The 18,590-nt window shown below is 45.0% G+C and overlaps 1 protein-coding gene across 1 annotated transcript in view; it reads left to right on the top strand.

The window, feature by feature from the left end:
• The first annotated feature begins 4,173 nt into the window (after window positions 1-4,173).
• Window positions 4,174-18,590, top strand: part of cacna1hb (calcium channel, voltage-dependent, T type, alpha 1H subunit b) — a 172,969-nt gene continuing 158,552 nt past the window's right edge. The window contains exons 1-2 of the mRNA XM_017721012.2: window positions 4,174-4,393; window positions 8,196-8,551. Of these exons, the coding sequence (XP_017576501.2) occupies window positions 8,223-8,551 (329 nt within the window). The 5' untranslated portion in view covers window positions 4,174-4,393; window positions 8,196-8,222. The remainder of the gene's footprint in view (window positions 4,394-8,195; window positions 8,552-18,590) is intronic.

Consider the following 18,590-nt stretch of genomic DNA (forward strand, 5'->3'; position numbering starts at 1 on the left):
AAATGGGCCTAGCTGAAAACAACTCGAGCAGTGAACAAAGTCTCAGGTTGATTAAGTCCTTAAGTAAGTGAGTTCCCAAAAGAGCTGTGGTGGAGCTTCTACTGCATCAGTAATCTATAAGCATAGGAACTGAAGTCAGGGGATACTTTAAAGGTGCAGTGTGTAAGATCCTGGTGGACCTGTTAGCAGATATATACCCTAGATTATACCATATCTTTATTAGTGTATCACCTGTAATTACAAATCCTGATGTTGCCATTAGCTTGGAATAAGCCCTTCATATCTATTGTACATAGGGAACAGGCCCTCTTTCAGAGTTTTGTGGCAGGTCCTCTTTCCCTGTTTTGTGCCATCATGTTGCTACAGCAGGCCAGAAAGGATAAACCAAACACTGGCTCTAGGGGGCGCCTTTCGCGTTGTTTGCGGCAGCGGTTATTTGGTGGCACCGGTTGGAGGATGTAGAAAGTAAAGATATCAGTGGATGCTGCTGGTGCTGGCTGACCTTGTGTGAAGTTTAAGAAGACAAATTTTGACAAACGGAGGATCAGATTTATTATTTCACACAAGAAAAAATGAGACATGCGACGGCAAACAACCTGATGGCCACTGTAGGTTCTACTACACGCTTGGAAAGGGAGGAGTGAGGGAGGGAGACTCACTTTGTTGCAATGTGCAACCTCACCACTGGATGTCACTTAATTATACACCTTTAAGTCTACAATAAAGTGCCAACCCTGCTGACAAAAACAGCTCAGGCGAGCATGAACTCAAAGGCCCAGTTCCATTTCACCCCTCGGCCCTACCACTAAGTCCTCACCCCATTGTGTCTTCATGTCTAGGGGTAGGGTGTCCCGATTCTTGTTGAGATAGAGCGGTAGGGCGAATTGTTAGAGCTACAAGGTTTTTGTAAGAGTCACGCTTCAGAGTGTTATGAGGAAAAAAGACAAAACGGCAACAGACCAAATAAACCCACAAATATGAACATTTTCTCGGTTAAAAATGTATGATAACCGTTACATTGTCTTAGTTTAATGTTGTTTCAGTGTATTATGGTTGTATAGCATATGGGAAAATGGGAAAATTTGAACAAAAAGCTGGTGAATATCTGACTTCAGCTTCATATCACTGAAGAATTAGGGGTGGCCTATAATAAATAATTGCACCCCCTTTAAAGGCACATTATGCCCTAAATGTAACTAAAGACCAGCAGTGAGGAGCTGAACTTTACCCTCCTCTGCTGTCACTGCAGACGGGCAGGGTCGCCTACAGAGCAGCGCCAGAAGCTGTTAATGAAGTGATACTCTTGCTATGATGGTTGACCAGCACACCAGCATCCAAAACGTTGGGTTTGCTGGTGACCAGCCATGCTAGTCTTTGCTGGTTTTTCTCACAGGGAAAGAAATGAGAAATGTGGGCAGCAATAGCCAGCAAAGCAGTCCAGTTGCTTGAACCATCAGAATTACATTAAATTAAAACCAGAAAAAGGAACTGGGGACTAATTGTGAAGGATTAAAATAGACCCGAGTACAACGTAAATTCCTTCTTCACAACTATCCTTTAAAAATGTGGGCCTCCAACCATCGGCAAGTGCTCTCAGGATTTGTTCTTAGGTAAGAACAGAATCTACACACGCTCAAGAGCACAAAGCTGAGAACAGTTCTGCGGTTTAAGAACAGTTTTTAGACCTTTTCTTAGGACCTTTTTCAAGAGCCCTTTTAAGAATGAAGGAAGATATTGGTGAAAGAGGCCCAATATCATTTAAAAACACTCAGAGACAAGGTTACGGCTTGGTTTATGTGCACAGAAGTGAGTAAATATGACAAATTACTACTGTTGGTTTCAGAATTGTCTGTGTTTTCCATTTTCAGTCACAGGCTGATACTGTACTCTGCTCTAGCTGATTGTCCCAGGTTGGTTCCTCTCTTTGAACTTCTTGGATGCGTTTCTTTTTTTCATTTTCGTTCATTTTTGGCCGCAGCTATTCCCAGACAGCAGCTTAAATGTATTTTGGCAAATGTTTCAGTTGGCTAAGCAAAATTAACCGATTGGAAAGGCTTCAGCAACATTTTGAGCTTCTTCAAAGCCTCAGTGGAATAAAGTGATTTGCCTTTCATCACACTACAATATAATGTACCCCCTTTATACACACACACATATATATATATATATATATATATATGTATGTATGTATGTGTGTGTGTTGTAGAGGGATGTCTGCCAGTGAGACAGATCAACGACGGGTATATGCCTGGTATATATACAACCCCAATTCCAGAAACATCGGGATGCTGTATGAAATTTAAATGAATGGAAATGGAAACAGAAGCAGAATGCAGCGCATCGATCTCATAGACCGATATTTTATTCGCAATGCAACAAAGAACACATATCACACCTGAGAAGTGAGACAGTTTACCATTTCATGAAAAACATTAACTCGTTTAGAACGGACCATCAGAGACGCAGGCTTTTGATCGGTGCACTGATAAAACGCTGGATGGTGCCTCTCCGTTTTCCGTTTTGCCTCAGCCTATTTTAAATAAGCTTCGGCCCAGAGAAGGCGGCAGTGTTTCTGGATCATGTTGAACTGTGTTTACATACAATGATTACTGGACGTGTTCCTTCGCAATTTTATGTTGAGAAACATTTATATATATATATATATATATATATATATATATATAATATGCGTGTGTGTTGGCCTTGTGTGTTGGTACATTTGCTGCTGTCAGAACAAAACCTCATATCTCTAAATGTTAACTTTACAGGAAAAGCATGTATAGTATAGTAGCATACCGCTTTACACGCAGTATTGCCAGTGCAATTACAAGGTACCAAGCACTGCAGTCGTACTAGTGGTAATAATAAACTCGTACTGGAGTGTAAACGTTCCTAAAGCGCCATGGAATTCAATGAAAGCAAATTTTTTGGATGGAGTTTTGGACAGCCAGCACCGCTTGGTCCACTCCTAATGATATTTACACACAGTGTAAAGCTTAGCTGGCATAAAATGGTATTAAATTAAGCGTAAAATAAAAAAGCAGGATGATATACACACATACAGAACGACATTAGAACAGAAGAGTGATCTGACAGGAATCTAGACCCAGCACAGGTGAGCTCTGCTGAGAGAGAGAGAGAGAGAGAGAGAGAGAGAGAGAAAGGTGAGAGATGGAGGGAGAGAGATAGGTCGCTCTCTCTCTATTTCTCTCATCTTTATGTCTATCTATCTCTCTCACACGTTTTTCTATTTCTCATCTTTATCTCTCTCTCTCTCACATCTTTATCTCTCTCATCTTTATCTCTCTCTCTACCTCTCTCATCCATCTCTCTCTACCTCTCTCTCCATCATGTTTATCTCTGTCTCTTTCTCTCATCTTTATCTCTCTCTCTACCTCTCTCATCCATCTCTCTCTACCTCACTCTCCATCATGTTTATCTCTGTCTCTTTCTCTCATCTTTCTCTTTCTCATCGTTATCGCTCTCTATCTCCCTCCCTCTCTCTCACTCTCTCATCTTTAGCTCTTTCTTTATCTATCTCTTTCACTCTCTCTAAACCTCTCTCCCTCGTCTTTATCTGTCTCTCTCTTGTGTTTATCTCTCTTTCTCATCGTTATCTCTCTTTATGCCTGTCGGCTCTCTCTTTATCTCCTTAACTCTCTCTCTCTCATCTTTATCTCTCTCTCTCTGTATCTCTCTCTTTGTATCTCTCTCTCTTGCTGTATCTCTCTCTCTCTCTCTCTCTCCCCCTCTGTGTGTGTGTGTGTGTCTGTCTCTCTCTCTCTTTCTGTATCTCTCTCTCCCCCTCTGTGTGTGTGTGTCTCTCTCTCTCTCTCTCTCTCTCTGTATCTCTCTCTCCCCCTCTGTGTGTGTGTGTGTCTCTCTCTCTCTCTCTCTGTGTGTGTCTCTCCCTCTCTCTCTCTCTCTCTGTGTGTGTGTCTCTCTCTCTCTCCCTCTCTCTCTCTCTCTCTCTGTGTGTGTGTCTCTCTCTCTCTCTCTCTCTCTCTCTCTCTCTCTCCCCCTCTGTGTGTGTGAGTATCTCTCTCTCTCTCTCTCTCCCCCCCTCTCTCTCTCTCTCTCTCTCTCTCTGTATCTCTCTCTCTCCCCCTCTGTCTCTCTCTCTCTCTCTCTCTCTCTCTCGGTCGGGGAGTTCCTCTGACTGGCTGACTGACTGAGCGCTCGGTCCCGCCGCTTTATCACTGAAAGCCGCTGTAATGCTGTAAGTTTGGCGGCCGTGGGGCGGCAGTTCGGAGGAGGATGAGCCCGCGTCGCCGCTGAGCGGCCGGACTGAGGGACTAATCTCCGTTTCTACATGTTTTAAACTGTATCGCTGAGCGGGGTTGGCAGCGCAGTCCGCAGCCGAGGCGATGCTCCAGCAGCCGTCAGACCGCAGGTAGGCTGAGAACTCACCACACCTCCGCCAAACTTACCGGGAAACCGCGCGGGCGGCTCCGGGAGGGCTTCGGCAGCCCCGGGGGGCGAGTTTAGACCCGAGAAGACCCGGTAAACGGACATCAGCCCAGTTATGGTTCTAATTGCTGTTCTGCCGCTGAAGGAGGGAGTTTGAGTCGCGCTCACTTTTTTGGCGCCACTGAAATCTCCTCAGGTTAGCTTAGCATAGGCGCCCTTTTATTTTAGACTAATCATCTCCTGTGACTGATCGTTTACACAGCACTGTGGTGGGGACGAAGGGCAGGGGGTCTGCAGAGAGGGTCTCAGAGTGTCTGAGGGGGTCTGAGAGGGAATGATCAACGGAATTGCTGGAAAAGATGAAACTACGTGTTCTTTCTCTCAGGAAAGCCTTGATATGTAACACCTTAAAAAGATGGTTCTTCAAGACGTTTTCAGCAAAGACAGTGGTTCTAGATACCTCTACATGCCTAAATTGTTCCCCGCGTGGTGAAATGGTTCTTCAGTTTGCTGGAGAATGAGCTGACCTTCAGAACCCTTTTGAAAATGGTTCTAAATAGCACCAAAAAGGGTTCTTCTTGTCAATAGGCAATATAGGATCATTTCTTGCTTGATTGGCTCTGCAGACTGATGGAGAATGTGTTGTATATGGTTCTGTTTAGCACCAGAAAGGGTTCTTCTATTCTCACAAGCTTGACAACAATAGCAGAACCCTTTTTGGTGCTGTGCAGAACCATGTACAACACATTCTACGTCGGTCTGAAGAACCGTTTCACCTGGCCAGAAGCCATGATCCTTTGGGTGTTCACGGTTCTGGATAGAACCCTTGAAGAACCATCTTTTTGAGCGTGTGGGTTGTTCTGTCTTGGTGGATGAGGGGATTCAGGGTGGGAGAGGGATGTCTGACCGCTCGGTGGTCATGCTTCAGTTTTAAGCCACTTGTGCTCGAATTTTATTGATTATTATTAATTTTTTTAATCACAGAGTTTAAGTGACCAGAATACGGTACCGCTAGTCTGCCTGCTGGAGAGGGAACCCAGGACGCAGTACACGCTGTACCTGCTCTTCAGGATTTTAACTGAATTTCAATGAGGATCTTGGTTCTTTGCTTGCCTGCAGGTTTTCCACGTAGACTGAAAGGCAGGAACGCAAGTCTGAGACACTAGAGAGGGAACCGGAGACCAGGTTATAGATTTTTGAGCGTTCTAGTGGAACATTAATGAGAATTTCTTCACTTCTTCTTACTATTTCTTGCGCAAGCCTTAGTTACTGAGGTGAATCTAGTTAAGACCAGCTGACTTGGATAAGTCCTACAGGCTGAACAGGCCTGTGCCCGACAGCATTCTTCACGGTTTTGTTGGATTTTCTTAATTAACTCTTTTTTCCTCATTCATAGATAATTCCATAATCCAGGAATGCTAGCAAAACGGCAGCAATGCATTAAACTATTAGCCTGGAGTCCTCAGAAATGGTAGATTCGAGTCTTATGGAAGAATTCATGCTGCGCTACACACAAAAGTGCATTTAAATGTAGTTGGAGTTGTTTTACTTGATGCTAATACCTAAATTTACCCAACGAATTCAGGATGATTCAAGATCGGCAGAACCTGGAGTGGAACAAGTAGAGCACAGGAACCCATTGGAAACCCATTATAGCTATTGGGCTGTTTGCGTTAACCTTGCTTGCTGTAGAAGTTTCATCGTTTTCATACCGAAATCGCAGTTTTCAAATCAGGAGCTGCAATTTAAAAAAAAAATGATAGAGACGTCATCAGCAACGATGTCCTAAGTTTTAAGAACTGGTGAACTGCCTGGAGACGAGTTAGACCAATCAGAGGCAACCAAACTTCGATGTTTTGTGACGTCACAACCACAACTTACTGGCTGTCTGGTGCCCCATATTCAGGGGTCAAGCCTCGAGCCAGAAAAGGCTTAAGTTATAGAAAGTGATCGCAATTTAAATCAATTTTAGTCCGAAAATCCCAATATTTTCCCCAAATCGTTCAGCCCTAGCAGCTCAGTGGATGACTGAAAATTAGAAGGTATAACTCATAGAAATGTGTTTAAGCTAGAACCTCTTAGCAGCTTTCCTTGATTTTTTTTTAAGCTATAGGTCTGGCACACTGCACTCAGGGGTCAAGCCTCAAGTCAGAAAAGGTCGTAAATTAGAGCCTGACGGTTCATTTTTATAGAAAATAATGGCATTAGTGCATTATTAGTCCGAAAAATCACGATATTTTCCCCAAATCGTTCTAACTGAAAATTAGAAAGTGGCTGTAACTCATATATAACGTTTTTTAGAAAAATGTTAGAACCTCGTAAGTAACTTTCCTACATTTTTTCGTTTTTTAATGTCAAAAAGACGTCTAAAGAATTGTTTTCTCCTTGGGGGGGCCGTCGTGGGCTGGGGAACCAGCCTCGTGACCGGAAGGTCGCCGGTTCGATCCCCAGAGCCGACAGCACATGACTGAGGTGTCCTTGAGCAAGACACCTAACCCCCAACTGCTCCCCGGGCGCCGTGGATAGGGCTGCCCACCGCTCCGGGCAAGTGTGCTCACTGCCCCCTAGTGTGTGTGTGCTCACTAGTGTGTAAGTGGTGTTTCACTTCACAGATGTTCAAATTTCCCCGTTGTGGGACTAATAAGGGTCTCTTAATCTTAATCTTAATTTAAAGCTAAAGGGGAAGCGGCTGATCTCTCACGTCGTGGTTTTGAGACGTTTCTTCAGTGTTTTAATTGAATTTTAATGGGAAATGTTGGTTGTTTGCCTGTTCACAACACAGTCCATCGGTCTAATTTCTAAGCTATTGGTTATTCGCCATTATGAACTTACACGCTGGCGTCCGGGAAGTGTTCAGTCAGAAATGCTAACCAGAGAACCGAGAACTCGCCTCATGTTGAGGTTTATAGACAAATAAAGAGAATTTCTTTGAGCACACCGTCTAAAATCTCTAGAAAGTTGCTTACGTCCTGTGAAAAATAGGGATATTGACGATCTGACGGGCTTGTTTTCCGTCATTTTTGATACATTCAGCATTTTAATTGAACCTTAATTACATTTTTTACGTTTTTTGCATGTTTACCTCACAGTCCGTCGCTCAAATTCGTCTGAAAAGGTTAATCCCCATTAAAAGGTAAAGAGGAGTCCAGTGAGCTCTTGTGCGTTTGTTGTGCGTTTGCCGCTATTCAGCGATTTAATTGGATTTCGGTGAGGATGTTCTTTAGTTGTGTGTTCCCCGACAGTCAGAAATGCAGGCTTGCGCACTAGAGAGGGAACCAAGGACCTCTTACCTTTCCATGTTGTCGTTTTAAGAGCTATTCAGCATTTTAATTGAATATTGATGAGAGGTTTTTAGGCGCCTGAACCTTTTCCGCAAAGCCTGATGGTGGAAAATGTGGAGAATTGGCTGATTTTAGGAAACCGATGACGATCTTATACATACATTTACATTTGAACCGAGTCGTAATTTTAGCTGCCTGCTCGTCCACCCTGGGGTCTGATGGTCAAGAATATCCGAAGGGTTGGTCGTTCATGTGTAAAATCGGCCGTCAGTCTTATGTGGCGTAGTTTTAGGACGTCGCTGAGCCGTCCACCCTGCTCACTGCGTTTAAACGAGGGTGTTTTCAGCTGTCTGTGTGGTCTAACAGTCCTAAACGTCAGACGGGCCCGCTGGAGAGGGGGCCGAGGACGCCGTGCATGCTGCAGAAACTCAGAGCTGGCTTCAGCTTTAGTGGATGTGACAGTTGTGGTGTGTGTGAGTGAGCGGCGCTGCTTCCCTCCGGCAGGGTCGCGGTTCTGCCCGCCTCTCTGTCATGAGCGCCGGTGAGGGAGCCCCGCCAGCCCCGCGGCCGGAGCTCCGCGCCCCGCCAGCCCCGCGGCCGGAGCTCCGCGCCCCGCCTCAGGGCGAGGCCGAGCAGGAGGCCGCCGGGCTCTCCGGAGCTCCAGGAGCGCCGTGGGACTCCAGCAGCAGCAGCGGAGGAGGAAGAGGAGGAGGAGGAGGAGGAGTAGGAGGAGGAGGAGAGGCGGCGAGCGAGGAGGAAAGCGCAGCGCTGCCGTACCCGTCCCTCGCCCCGGTGGTTCTCTTCTGTATGGGACAGAGCACGAGACCCCGCAGCTGGTGCCTCGCGCTCGTATGCAGCCCATATCCTTCCTTTTTCTCTAGAAGTCGCTCTGCAGTGACCATATTTGGTCAGACTCTGGCCACAGTAAGAATATTTAGACATCGGCGAACATTTCGAGATCCCTCTCCGTCGCCTTTTCTCTCCGGGTCTGTTTTTTCCTGTCCCTGTCTTTCTCTTATTTCTCCCTCTCTCTCTCTCTCTCTCTCTCTCTCTCTCTCTTTATTTCTCCCCCTCTCCTCCCCCTCTCTGTCCTTTCTATCTCTCTCTCTCTCTCTCTCTCTCTCTCTCTCTCTTTATTTCTCCCCCTCTCTGTCCTTTCTCTCTCTCTCTCTATTTCTCCCCCTCTCTGTCCCCTCTCTCTCTCTCTCTCTCTCTCTCTCTCTCTGTCCTTTCTCTCTCTCTCTTTATTTCTCCCCCTCTCTGTCCTTTCTCTCTCTTTATTTCTCCCCCTCTCTGTCCTTTCTCTCTCTCTCTCTTTATTTCTCCCCTCTCTGTCCTTTCTCTTTCTCTCTTTATTTCTCCCCTCTCTGTCCTTTCTCTTTCTCTCTTTATTTCTCCCCTCTCTGTCCTTTCTCTCTCCCTCTTTATATCTCCCTCTCTCTGTCCTTTCTCTTTCTCTCTTTATTTCTCCCCTCTCTGTCCTTTCTCTCTCTCTCTTTATTTCTCCCCCTCTCTGTCCTTTCTCTCTCTCTCTTTATTTCTCCCCTCTCTGTCCTTTCTCTCTCTCTCTTTATTTCTCCCCCTCTCTGTCCTTTCTCTCTCTCTCTCTCTCTCTCTCTCTTTATTTCTCCCTCTCTCTGTCCTTTCTCTCTCTCTCTCTCTCTCTCTCTCTCTCTCTCTCTCTCTCTCTCTCTTTATTTTTCCCCCTCTCTGTCTTTTCTCTCTCTCTTTATTTCTCACCCTCTCTGTCCTTTCTCTCTCTTTATTTCTCTCCCTCTCTGTCCTTTCTCCCTCTCTCTTTAGTTCTCCCCCTTTCGTTCTTTCCTTCTTTAGTTCTTGCCCTCTCCCTCTCTCCTTTCTCTCTCTCTTTATTTCTTACCCTCTCTCTCCTTTCTTTCTCTCTTAGTCTCTCTGAATCTCTTTAATTTTCACTTTCTTTCTTTCTTTCTTTCTTTCTTTCTTTCTCTGCCTTTCTCACTCTGCTTAGGTTTCTCATTCTTTGTATTTATTTTTCTCCCTCTTTCTAAGTCTCTCTCCCTCTCTCTCTCCCTCTCTCCCTCTCTCTCTCTCTCTCTCTCTCTCTCGCCTCATTGCTGATGAATAATTATCTGTCTAACTCGCTGTTGTGTTATTCTGTCTGACGGTTTTCGGACGCTGCTCTGCGGCCGCCCCGACAATTAAACCTGTTTGTGCGTTTTTGCAAAACAGACTAACGAATGTCCCGAAAAGGCCTAAACGCATATTTGCCAAATTCTTTGCGACCCTCGATTTGATTAATCAGTGTTGCATTTTAATCTGTGGCGAGGAAAAGCCCTGAAATCAGCGCTGCAGACAGACTCTGTATGTTTAATGCTGGAGGTGTTAATCGATGTTGATGCACAGTTACGTTTTGATAGAGAGTAAATAGCAGAAACACTACACAGGCTTCGCTCGCAGGCTCAGATGTGCCTATCATCGTGTTTAACAGTTGGCAACGCGAGTCGAAGGGCTCTTTTAGCTTTTTCTGAACGTAAGCTGTCCAGACGTAGAAAAGAGAACAGCTTGTCAGATCTCATTACTTTGTTCCACATCTCTGAGGCCGAGTTTTGGGCCCATCCTACTCAGGTGTCTATGTTTTCATAGTGCGCTGGCTTTGATTACAAGTTCTTTCCAGATGGCAACCATTTCGAGAATTGTCAGCTTTTTGAGGCTGGTGGTATTTGTTGGGGGGCGGGGGCGGGGGGCGGCGGTGGGGGTTTGGTCTGGGAGGTGTAAATTTAGTTCTTTGGTCTGATGGTCTTTGGTCTTTGGCCTCGGTGAGTTCTGGAGTCAGTTTCCTCCTTTTCTAGGGCCGATTTTCCTGATAGAACATTGTTTGGAATCCAGGCATGTTTGCCAGATGCCCTGTGTCTTTAACACCTTACAGCAGAATGATTGCTCATAATTATCACCAAAACGGTTTAACTTTCCCGTTTTTCATCCCTTCCCTAGCCTGGCGGTCCCCTCGCTGCTTCACGAATTGTGCTGAGTTTATTCAGATCATAGGGAATTTCTCTGTCAGGCTGACTGGAAGAAGCAGCGGATCAGAACAGTGCAGTCACGTTATGTAACGTTTGGTCGTCGCAGTTACAGAGTCCCCTGTGTGTTTAATGCTGCCTGTCATATTGTTCATAGTTTAGCATGAGGCTGAACAGCTGCTCCGAGATGGCATTTTTAGGAGGTGTGCGTGAGTGTATGGATTGTAAAGCCGTCGTCTGTTTCCTGAGCTGCTTGCGTTTACATTAACAAACACCTCCTGAGTAAACAGAGTCTTGAACGTATGAGCAGCTGTGCGTGAGAGTTAAAGTGTCGTATGGAGCTTTTTTAAATGGCGTAACGCAGTAATTCCTTATTATGTACCGAACGAGGAAAATACAGATGATACTGACGCTCAAAAACAGCTCACGGAAACACGTACGTCAAAACTCGGCTCTGCTCGTCCTGTCGCTCTGCCCTCGGTAAATGTTTACTGGCAGAGTAAACAGTCTCCACAGGGCAGCTTTCACCTAAACACAGTCTCTCTCTCCCCCTCGCCATCCCTCTGCCTCTCACTCTTTCTTTTCCTGCCCCTCACTCGCTCACAAGCACATGCAGACACATACGGAGACTCCGCCGCCAACCGCTCTCATCCTTCATCTGTAGGCTCATTTCGCTTTTTTAAAGCCGAATCATTGAACGCAGCAAGCAGCGAACCGTAACTTTTGTCCTTCGTTTGGCCACGATACACAGAGACCTCGCGTTTAGGTTGTTAGCTTGATGAAAAGTGACGTTCTACTCGGTTTCATTCAATGTTTTCTCTTTTATTATCCATGTATTTTATTTTCGGTGACTCTTCCATGAGAGACTCCACGTTAACTGATCTCCGTAGCTTCCAGAACTTTCAAACATGTCTTAAGGGTCTTCAGCCCACAATAACAACGATTATGTAATACCGAGTCCGCAGCGCCGGGCCCGTCGGCCCTGCAGAGAGAAGAAACGTGAGCCACATCTCGACCCTCAGAACGGGCCGGGTTCGCCCTCCAACTGTGGTAGGCACAGTTTGAAGAGCATGGCTGAACCGTCATGGTTTGAAATACACCAGCTATGTTTAGATCTCCTTAATCTCAGATATGCTAAAATATTCTTAGCACTTTCACAGGCCAAAGTTTATCCAGATAAGTAGACGGGCCATCTAGAAGAGACAAAGGCCCAATCCCGTTTGTTGTTTTTACCTCTAGCCCTTGTTTAAGAGTATCACCCTAACCCCTTGGAACTAAGGGGTGGTGGTTGAAGTCTTGCCCTCTGAAATGGGAACCTCGAATATAGAAGAGCATCACTTCATTAACAGCTTCTGGCGCTGCTCTGTGGGCGACCCTGCCCGTCTACAGTGACAGCAGAGGAGGAGAAAGTTCAGCTCCTCACTGCTGGGCTGTAGTTACATTTAGGGATCATAAGCCTTCAAAGAGGGGGCAGTTATTTATTATCACCCCCCCACTAATTCTTCAGTGATATGAAGCTGAAGTCAGATGTTCGCCAGCTTCTTGTTTGAATTTTCCCGTTCCACCTTAAATGGTGCAGCAGTTACATTCTGGAGCGTCAGGCGTCAGAACAGCTGGACTATTTAAGGTGGACCGGGAAAGTTAGCTACGGAGACATTAGCATGCTATTATCATTGTTATCATCATTCTATATACAATGTTTTTGAAAATGGTTCTATATAGGACCAAAAAAGAAAGGTTCTCTTGGTAAAACCATTTTCAAACATGAAACCCAAAACACTGCATTCTCCATCCATCCATCCATCCATCCATCCATCCATCCATCCATCCATCCATCCATTTTCTAAGCCGCTTCTCCGTCAGGGTCGCGGGGGGGTGCCGGAGCCTATCCCAGCAGTCTTCGGGCGGAAGGCAGGATACACCCTGGACAGGTCGCACTGCGTTCTCCATTAATCTAAAGAATTTACCATGCAGAGAACAATTTGCGCAGGAGATGGTTCTACATAGAACTTATGGTTCTAAATAGAACCATCCCCTGTACTAAAGGACCATGTTTAAGAGCATATGTCCAGTAGCGTTGGTAGGTGAAACGGGCCAGTTTCAGGAATGACACTGGAACCTTGGTTGTTGGCTTGTTTTACTCTTTTCGATTCATTTTAGCTTCGCGTTTTGTTTCTATTTAACAGAGAAAAGTTCCTAGAGACCTGGAATCAGTGAGTTAGTAAGTTTAGCAATCGGCGGAGATCGTTTTAACCATATAACTCAGATAATACGAGTTGTAGTAGAAAGAGTAGAATCAGTTATAAGGCTTATTAAACAGTTCAACTCTCTAAGTAAGATGAGAAGGGATTGTTCAACAAACGTGACTTTAGCATCTCCAGTAAACCCCAAACCTCCTCTGTTAAACTCGATCAAGCGCGAGTTGTTCTCATGTGATCGTCTCCTGAATTACACCAAGGTCTCTCCATGCATCACTGCATGCCACGAGCTGCTTCACTGCTCATAGTTTGCAGAAAAGGATATAAAGAGGATATTTTGGGTGACGTGCAGAGTCGTGTGTGACACTGTCCACACTACGCATTCCTGGTCTTCTGAAGGACCAGGTGACTTTACTCGAGCTCACATCTGGCTCATGTTAACTCTTTTCATCTGTCCTCGTTTATTGAGCAAGATGAGGGGAAAGTAAATGAGGACACAGCAGAAAACCAGTACACACACTTAGGTGACTCATTAAGGAACGGGTGCCTGTGTCATCACTCGCTGCTTTTCTCCAGATTATTTTTTATTTACTACAGTATTAATTTTGAAGGCTTCTTTGGTGGAACAGCTCCTGCAACAGTAGTCCATTAGCCTCCAGTACAGCAGGGTTTGTATTCTGTGCACTTGCTGCCTCGTTGATATCTGCTAGGCTGCTGCTATGGTGTGGTATATCTGACACGATGTGTGAGACGTTGGCTTTTTTCTTTCTTTTTTTGGAAAACTCGCGCACCAATGTATGCAAAGACCACACGACACTCCACACTGAAATAGTTTGAACTGAAACTATCTGCACGCATGTACTGCAGATACGGCTCTGCCGACCCTTTTGAATGGTAAGTGTCACAAAATGCAAAATTCTTATAGCTACAAAAAGGTTTTTAACAAGCTCGATGTTTTGGTTTACTTGTGGAAAGCGCTGTGTTCAGAAAGTGTGGGTGAGGAGAGGCACAACTTCAGTGGTCGAAATCTCCCAAAGCTCTGCGATACCTTGCTTTTCTGTTTTTATTCGAAGGCAGAATGTTCTGTGCGGTTTTGTTTTATGTTAAATATTGAATATTGACGTTGTGGCTGGCGGTTAATTGGTGAATTAAATGGTATGTGCGTATATGTGAAGGTGAAAGAGAGAGTAGACTCAAAGGAAAGCAGGTGAATGTATGAGATGAAGTGTTGAGTTGCTTAGTGAACTTCTCAGAAACATCTTAACGTAATTTGTCGATTTTCTTTCAGCACAAATAATGCATTTAAGGTGGAACTGCATTTAAGGTGGCTCCGAGGCACGAAATTTAGGGTGGAATTCCATTCGAGGCAGCAGTAAATTTAAGGTGGCACTGAATTTAAGGTGGAACAGCATTTAAGGTAGCACTAAATTTGAGGTAACACTACATTTCTAGTACCATGGTGGAAAATCTAGTGCCATTCCTTTGAACACTGTGTTAAATTGGTTTGACCGCACAGTGGCTGCTTGGCTGGCCATCCCCATTGCTGAGCACAACCACCTTTGGTTCCCTCGGCATACCGATCCATTCTAGAAGACTTGGGATGCACCACTGCACTGCTGAATTTTGTCCAGGAACTCAACAATTCAGTGGATCTAAGCTGCATCCAGAAACATTCGCTACTACTCCTGTCATCCCCCTCCCCCTCTACTGCTCCTCTCCTCCCTCGGACGCTTGTGGCAGAGTCGAGGTAAGGAAAGGAGCAGGAGGAAATGAAAGAACAAGCAGTAAGAAGGCAGTGGAAACGTCACCAAACCTCAGCATATCACACCCTAACACTCCTGGTAGCCACTCGCCGTTACTACAGGGCTATTGTAATTTCCACTGAGTGATTTTGATTATATTTTAAATCAAATACGAAATCCCTGAAGTACTGAGATTGTACGGGTACAGTTTGGATCCTCTGTGCTGAGGTCAGTCATCTCTGGACTTTGTGTGCAGTGACATTTGAAAATCTGTAAAGGTCTTCCTGGGTACCGTACACCTGTGCATCCTCCACTAGAAACCGCCTCAGCAGGTGTTCCTCTTTTCATCTCCTCCAGTATTTGGACAGCTGATGAAGAAGATGAAGTGGTCGTAACATCGTAACGTCTAGGGATTCTGGACCCGGCCCTAGTCGTTGGTTTGCTGCAGGAACAAAAGGTGCCAGGTCCCTCAGGAACGGAGTACCTTGCTGACCTCCAGAGTGTCATCTCAGCAGTGTTTTGCTCGCTGTGAGTGGTCGCTGGATGTTGTGTACCAACTCAGGTTCCAGTCCTGGATCGTGCTCAAGTTTCAAGAGCTTCGTTGTCATATGCACAGCAGAACAGGCAGTTATACGCTGTACAATGAAATTCTTACTGTTCGGATGATCCTGGTGGGTACTTGCAAAAAGAGAACAGCAGGGTTCTGGCATCTCCTGTTTCTCAGAACGTAGAGGAACTTGCTAACGATGACATGAGAGTGTGTCATAGCTCCCCTGTACATCGGGGCGAGGCACCGGGCTCTGTGGGCTGTGAGGTAGCTGGATACTTCTTGCAGTGGGGGATGTTGGGACACGGCTGTTTTAGGAGTGATTCAGGATGTTTTTCAGAGGATGCACATCATGTAGATCAATGCTTTCAGGTAGAGCATCTCATCTGTGTGAGATTTTGCAGCCTAGCAGACTTAAGAGACAGAATAATGAAGACAGAAAAGACAGACTTCATAGAAAATGCTTTAAATTTACCATCATGCTTCGGGCTAATACTTTCTGCTTGAAAGGCTGTGCTAATGAGTCTGACACAGTCATGTCAGCATTCAATGGGATCTCTCAAATACAGCTAGGAACCTCCATTGACTAACTAGCCAGCACCTACACAAACACAAGATCACTGTCCCCCTCCAGTCAAATCAGTGAGCTATAAAAGGCTAAAATACACGCAAAAGAGTTAAAAGCAGTAAAAACAGTTCTGACACAATAGCAACCTGGTATTCACAGGACTATACAGTGATAATACAACTCGCGTGAACTTCCTCTCCACCACTCTCTTTTCATGGTCTTAGCTCTACTGCAAAGGGTGTTGCAAATAAGACTTGCATCAGTTTTATTTGCTGGTGTTGGTTCTGATTTTTAGCCTGACTTTGCTTCAATTTTTGAGCACTTGCTAGTTGCTAAACTCTAAAGCAGGGGTGCCCAAACCCCCTAACCACTAAAAGGGCCCTTTAAAGATCTCAGGAAATCCGTGAGCCAGCTGTGTTTCATTTTTAGTTAACATTATTCAAATATGCCAAAACTGCAAGAGCAAAATAGGCGCTGAATATTTTTAAAATTAAAAATAATAGTAAATAAAAGTTACCTGTTTTAGGTAGTGTTTTAAAACTGCCCGTTTTCTTGAGCTAGACCCCAGGCCTCTTTTCTTTCTGTTGTTGGGGGAAGGGCGTTGGGGGGCACACTGTGTTGCAGTGCATGCTGGGGACTGTAGTGCATCTCAGGGTGAAATTGGATAATCAGAATAGAAAATTAATATTAAAATGTTGCAGGCCAAAGAACTGAGACGTGGCCCTGACTTGGCCTGCGGATTTCTGCTCATCTCCTCGTAGACTGAAGGGAGCCGTCTCCCGGTGACCGTCAGAAACTCTGTGACCCCCCCTCTTTCAGTTGGATCGTGATTGGTTCCTTGGCGCCTCATGGTTGTAAACATATGGCACTTTGAATCGGATGAATCGCCCGATTCATTGAATCGTCTATGTTGTGTCCATTTTCATTGTATCTGTATATCGTGCAGTGTCAGGAACTACAAGTAATTGCCTAATAACTCACAATCTGAGGTGGCTTTAGGCCTCAACCTCGTAACAGCAGTGGAAAAATAAAGAATCGAATGAAACCAAACGTCGTTTTGTTGAAGAGGGGATTTTTTTGGCTGAACTTTTGCTCCAAGTTTAATGTATTTGCATTTTAAGCCTGTGCTACAGTCCAGTGAACCCACTGAAAATTCCCCCTCAGTAACTTTTGAAGACTGCCCGCCTCCGTCGAAGCCAGAATAGTGCTGACGAGATCTGGACCACAGGAGCAGGGAAAGCGGCGGATTAGTAATAACAGCTTGTACGTTAAGTCTGGTGCTTCCTCTTTTAAAGTTTAATGCGTCCTCACGAATATTCACATCTTCATGCTCGTGTTTGTTCATTATTCATTTGGACTGTATGCACAACTTTCTCTCCCGCCACTTAAAGATGACACTGAGTGTTTTTCTGACATCATCTCTACAGCCACAGTGCTAAACGCCATCTGATGGAAGCCACTTAGCCAAGCAGAGCGGTTATGTGAGACCAGCAGTCTGATAAGAGCATGGGTGTCAGGTTGATTCTGTACAGTAGTCGTCATGAAGATATAGGCTGTTGATGTGGTGACGCAGTAATCCTGACTAGTGTCTCTGAAGGAAGCCATCCTGGTCTTTTCGTTATGTAAAGTGTGACCATTCTGCATCTCGGGTGAGACCATTTGATGCAGCGTTGTTATTAGTTCAGCTGAGTTGGTAGGAATTAAACTCAGTTTATCAATTCTGTGCATGAGCTGTCGTTACTCACTAACCTTGCCAGCTGAGAAGGTAGTTTGATTGCTGATGACGCCCCCTTGTGTTTTTGTTACGTAACCCCTTAAAATCTCAGACTTACTACCTACTAAGGCTCATTATTCAGCAACTACAGGGATTTCAGTGCAAACTGGCTGAGCTGTTCTTAAATTATAGAAGTGTGCAGTTAATCTTCGGCCGTGTGAGGCGCTCACTCTTCCTGAGCTACCATGTATGTAGGCGTGTCACGGTATTGATATGACATTCGATCCAGTGTGGACATCGACTGCTCACTGTTTCGTGCTGAAACTTTGCACAGGAATGTTAAGAAGAGCCATTTTGTCCTTTCTGCAAAAATCAATCCACTTTGGGAGCTACAACTCTTTACAGTCTTGGCTGTGAACGTCTCAGTATGTGCTAGTGGCCTAGTAGAGGATATAAAATGGAATATAAATGAAAACGCAGACTTACTTTGCGCTGCTTTAAGCTTTAAGCTCAGCGATAAGCGCTTTTCTCTCATCTCTGGCAGGAAACTTTTCCTTAAAAGGAGAATATTTTCTTGTAAAATCTCTCAACATGTGTTTTGTTTTTGTTTGTTTTTTTTTTTTTTATGAGGCTGAGGCCAGCTTCTCATTTGTCACCTTCTTGTTCAAATTTTCCCTTTCCAACAGGCACCATTTAAGGTGGAACGGGAAAATTCGCACGATAAGCTGGCAAATGAGAAACTGACTTTGGCTTTGTGACTTTGTGTTTGACCATTTCTTGCATCACGAAACCAGTTGAGAGTCCGTTCGTCTGCAAATTATCCATCCATCCATCCATCCATTTTCTAAGCCGCTATGTTCGTCTTAAATCTCTCTCTTTGCCTTTTCGTGAGCTACTAGCTAGGCGAGATCGTTGTCTTTGTTGCTATGGTGACCAGCAGTCTGCACACCCGTTTTCGGGGTCAAAGGGTGAGTAAGCAGTTCAGCATTAACTCCAGCGTTTAAGACCATTTATTGTTGAAACTGGTGTAATGATCAGCAGAGCTTCATTTCACTGCTTTATTTTTACCTACAAACCTAATTCTGCTGTGGAGCCACGTCAGGGCGGTAAAAGAGCCGCATGGTGCTGACCTGT

The sequence above is a fragment of the Pygocentrus nattereri genome, chromosome 12 (assembly GCF_015220715.1).
Source record: "Pygocentrus nattereri isolate fPygNat1 chromosome 12, fPygNat1.pri, whole genome shotgun sequence".
Taxonomy (NCBI): Eukaryota; Metazoa; Chordata; class Actinopteri; order Characiformes; family Serrasalmidae; genus Pygocentrus; species Pygocentrus nattereri.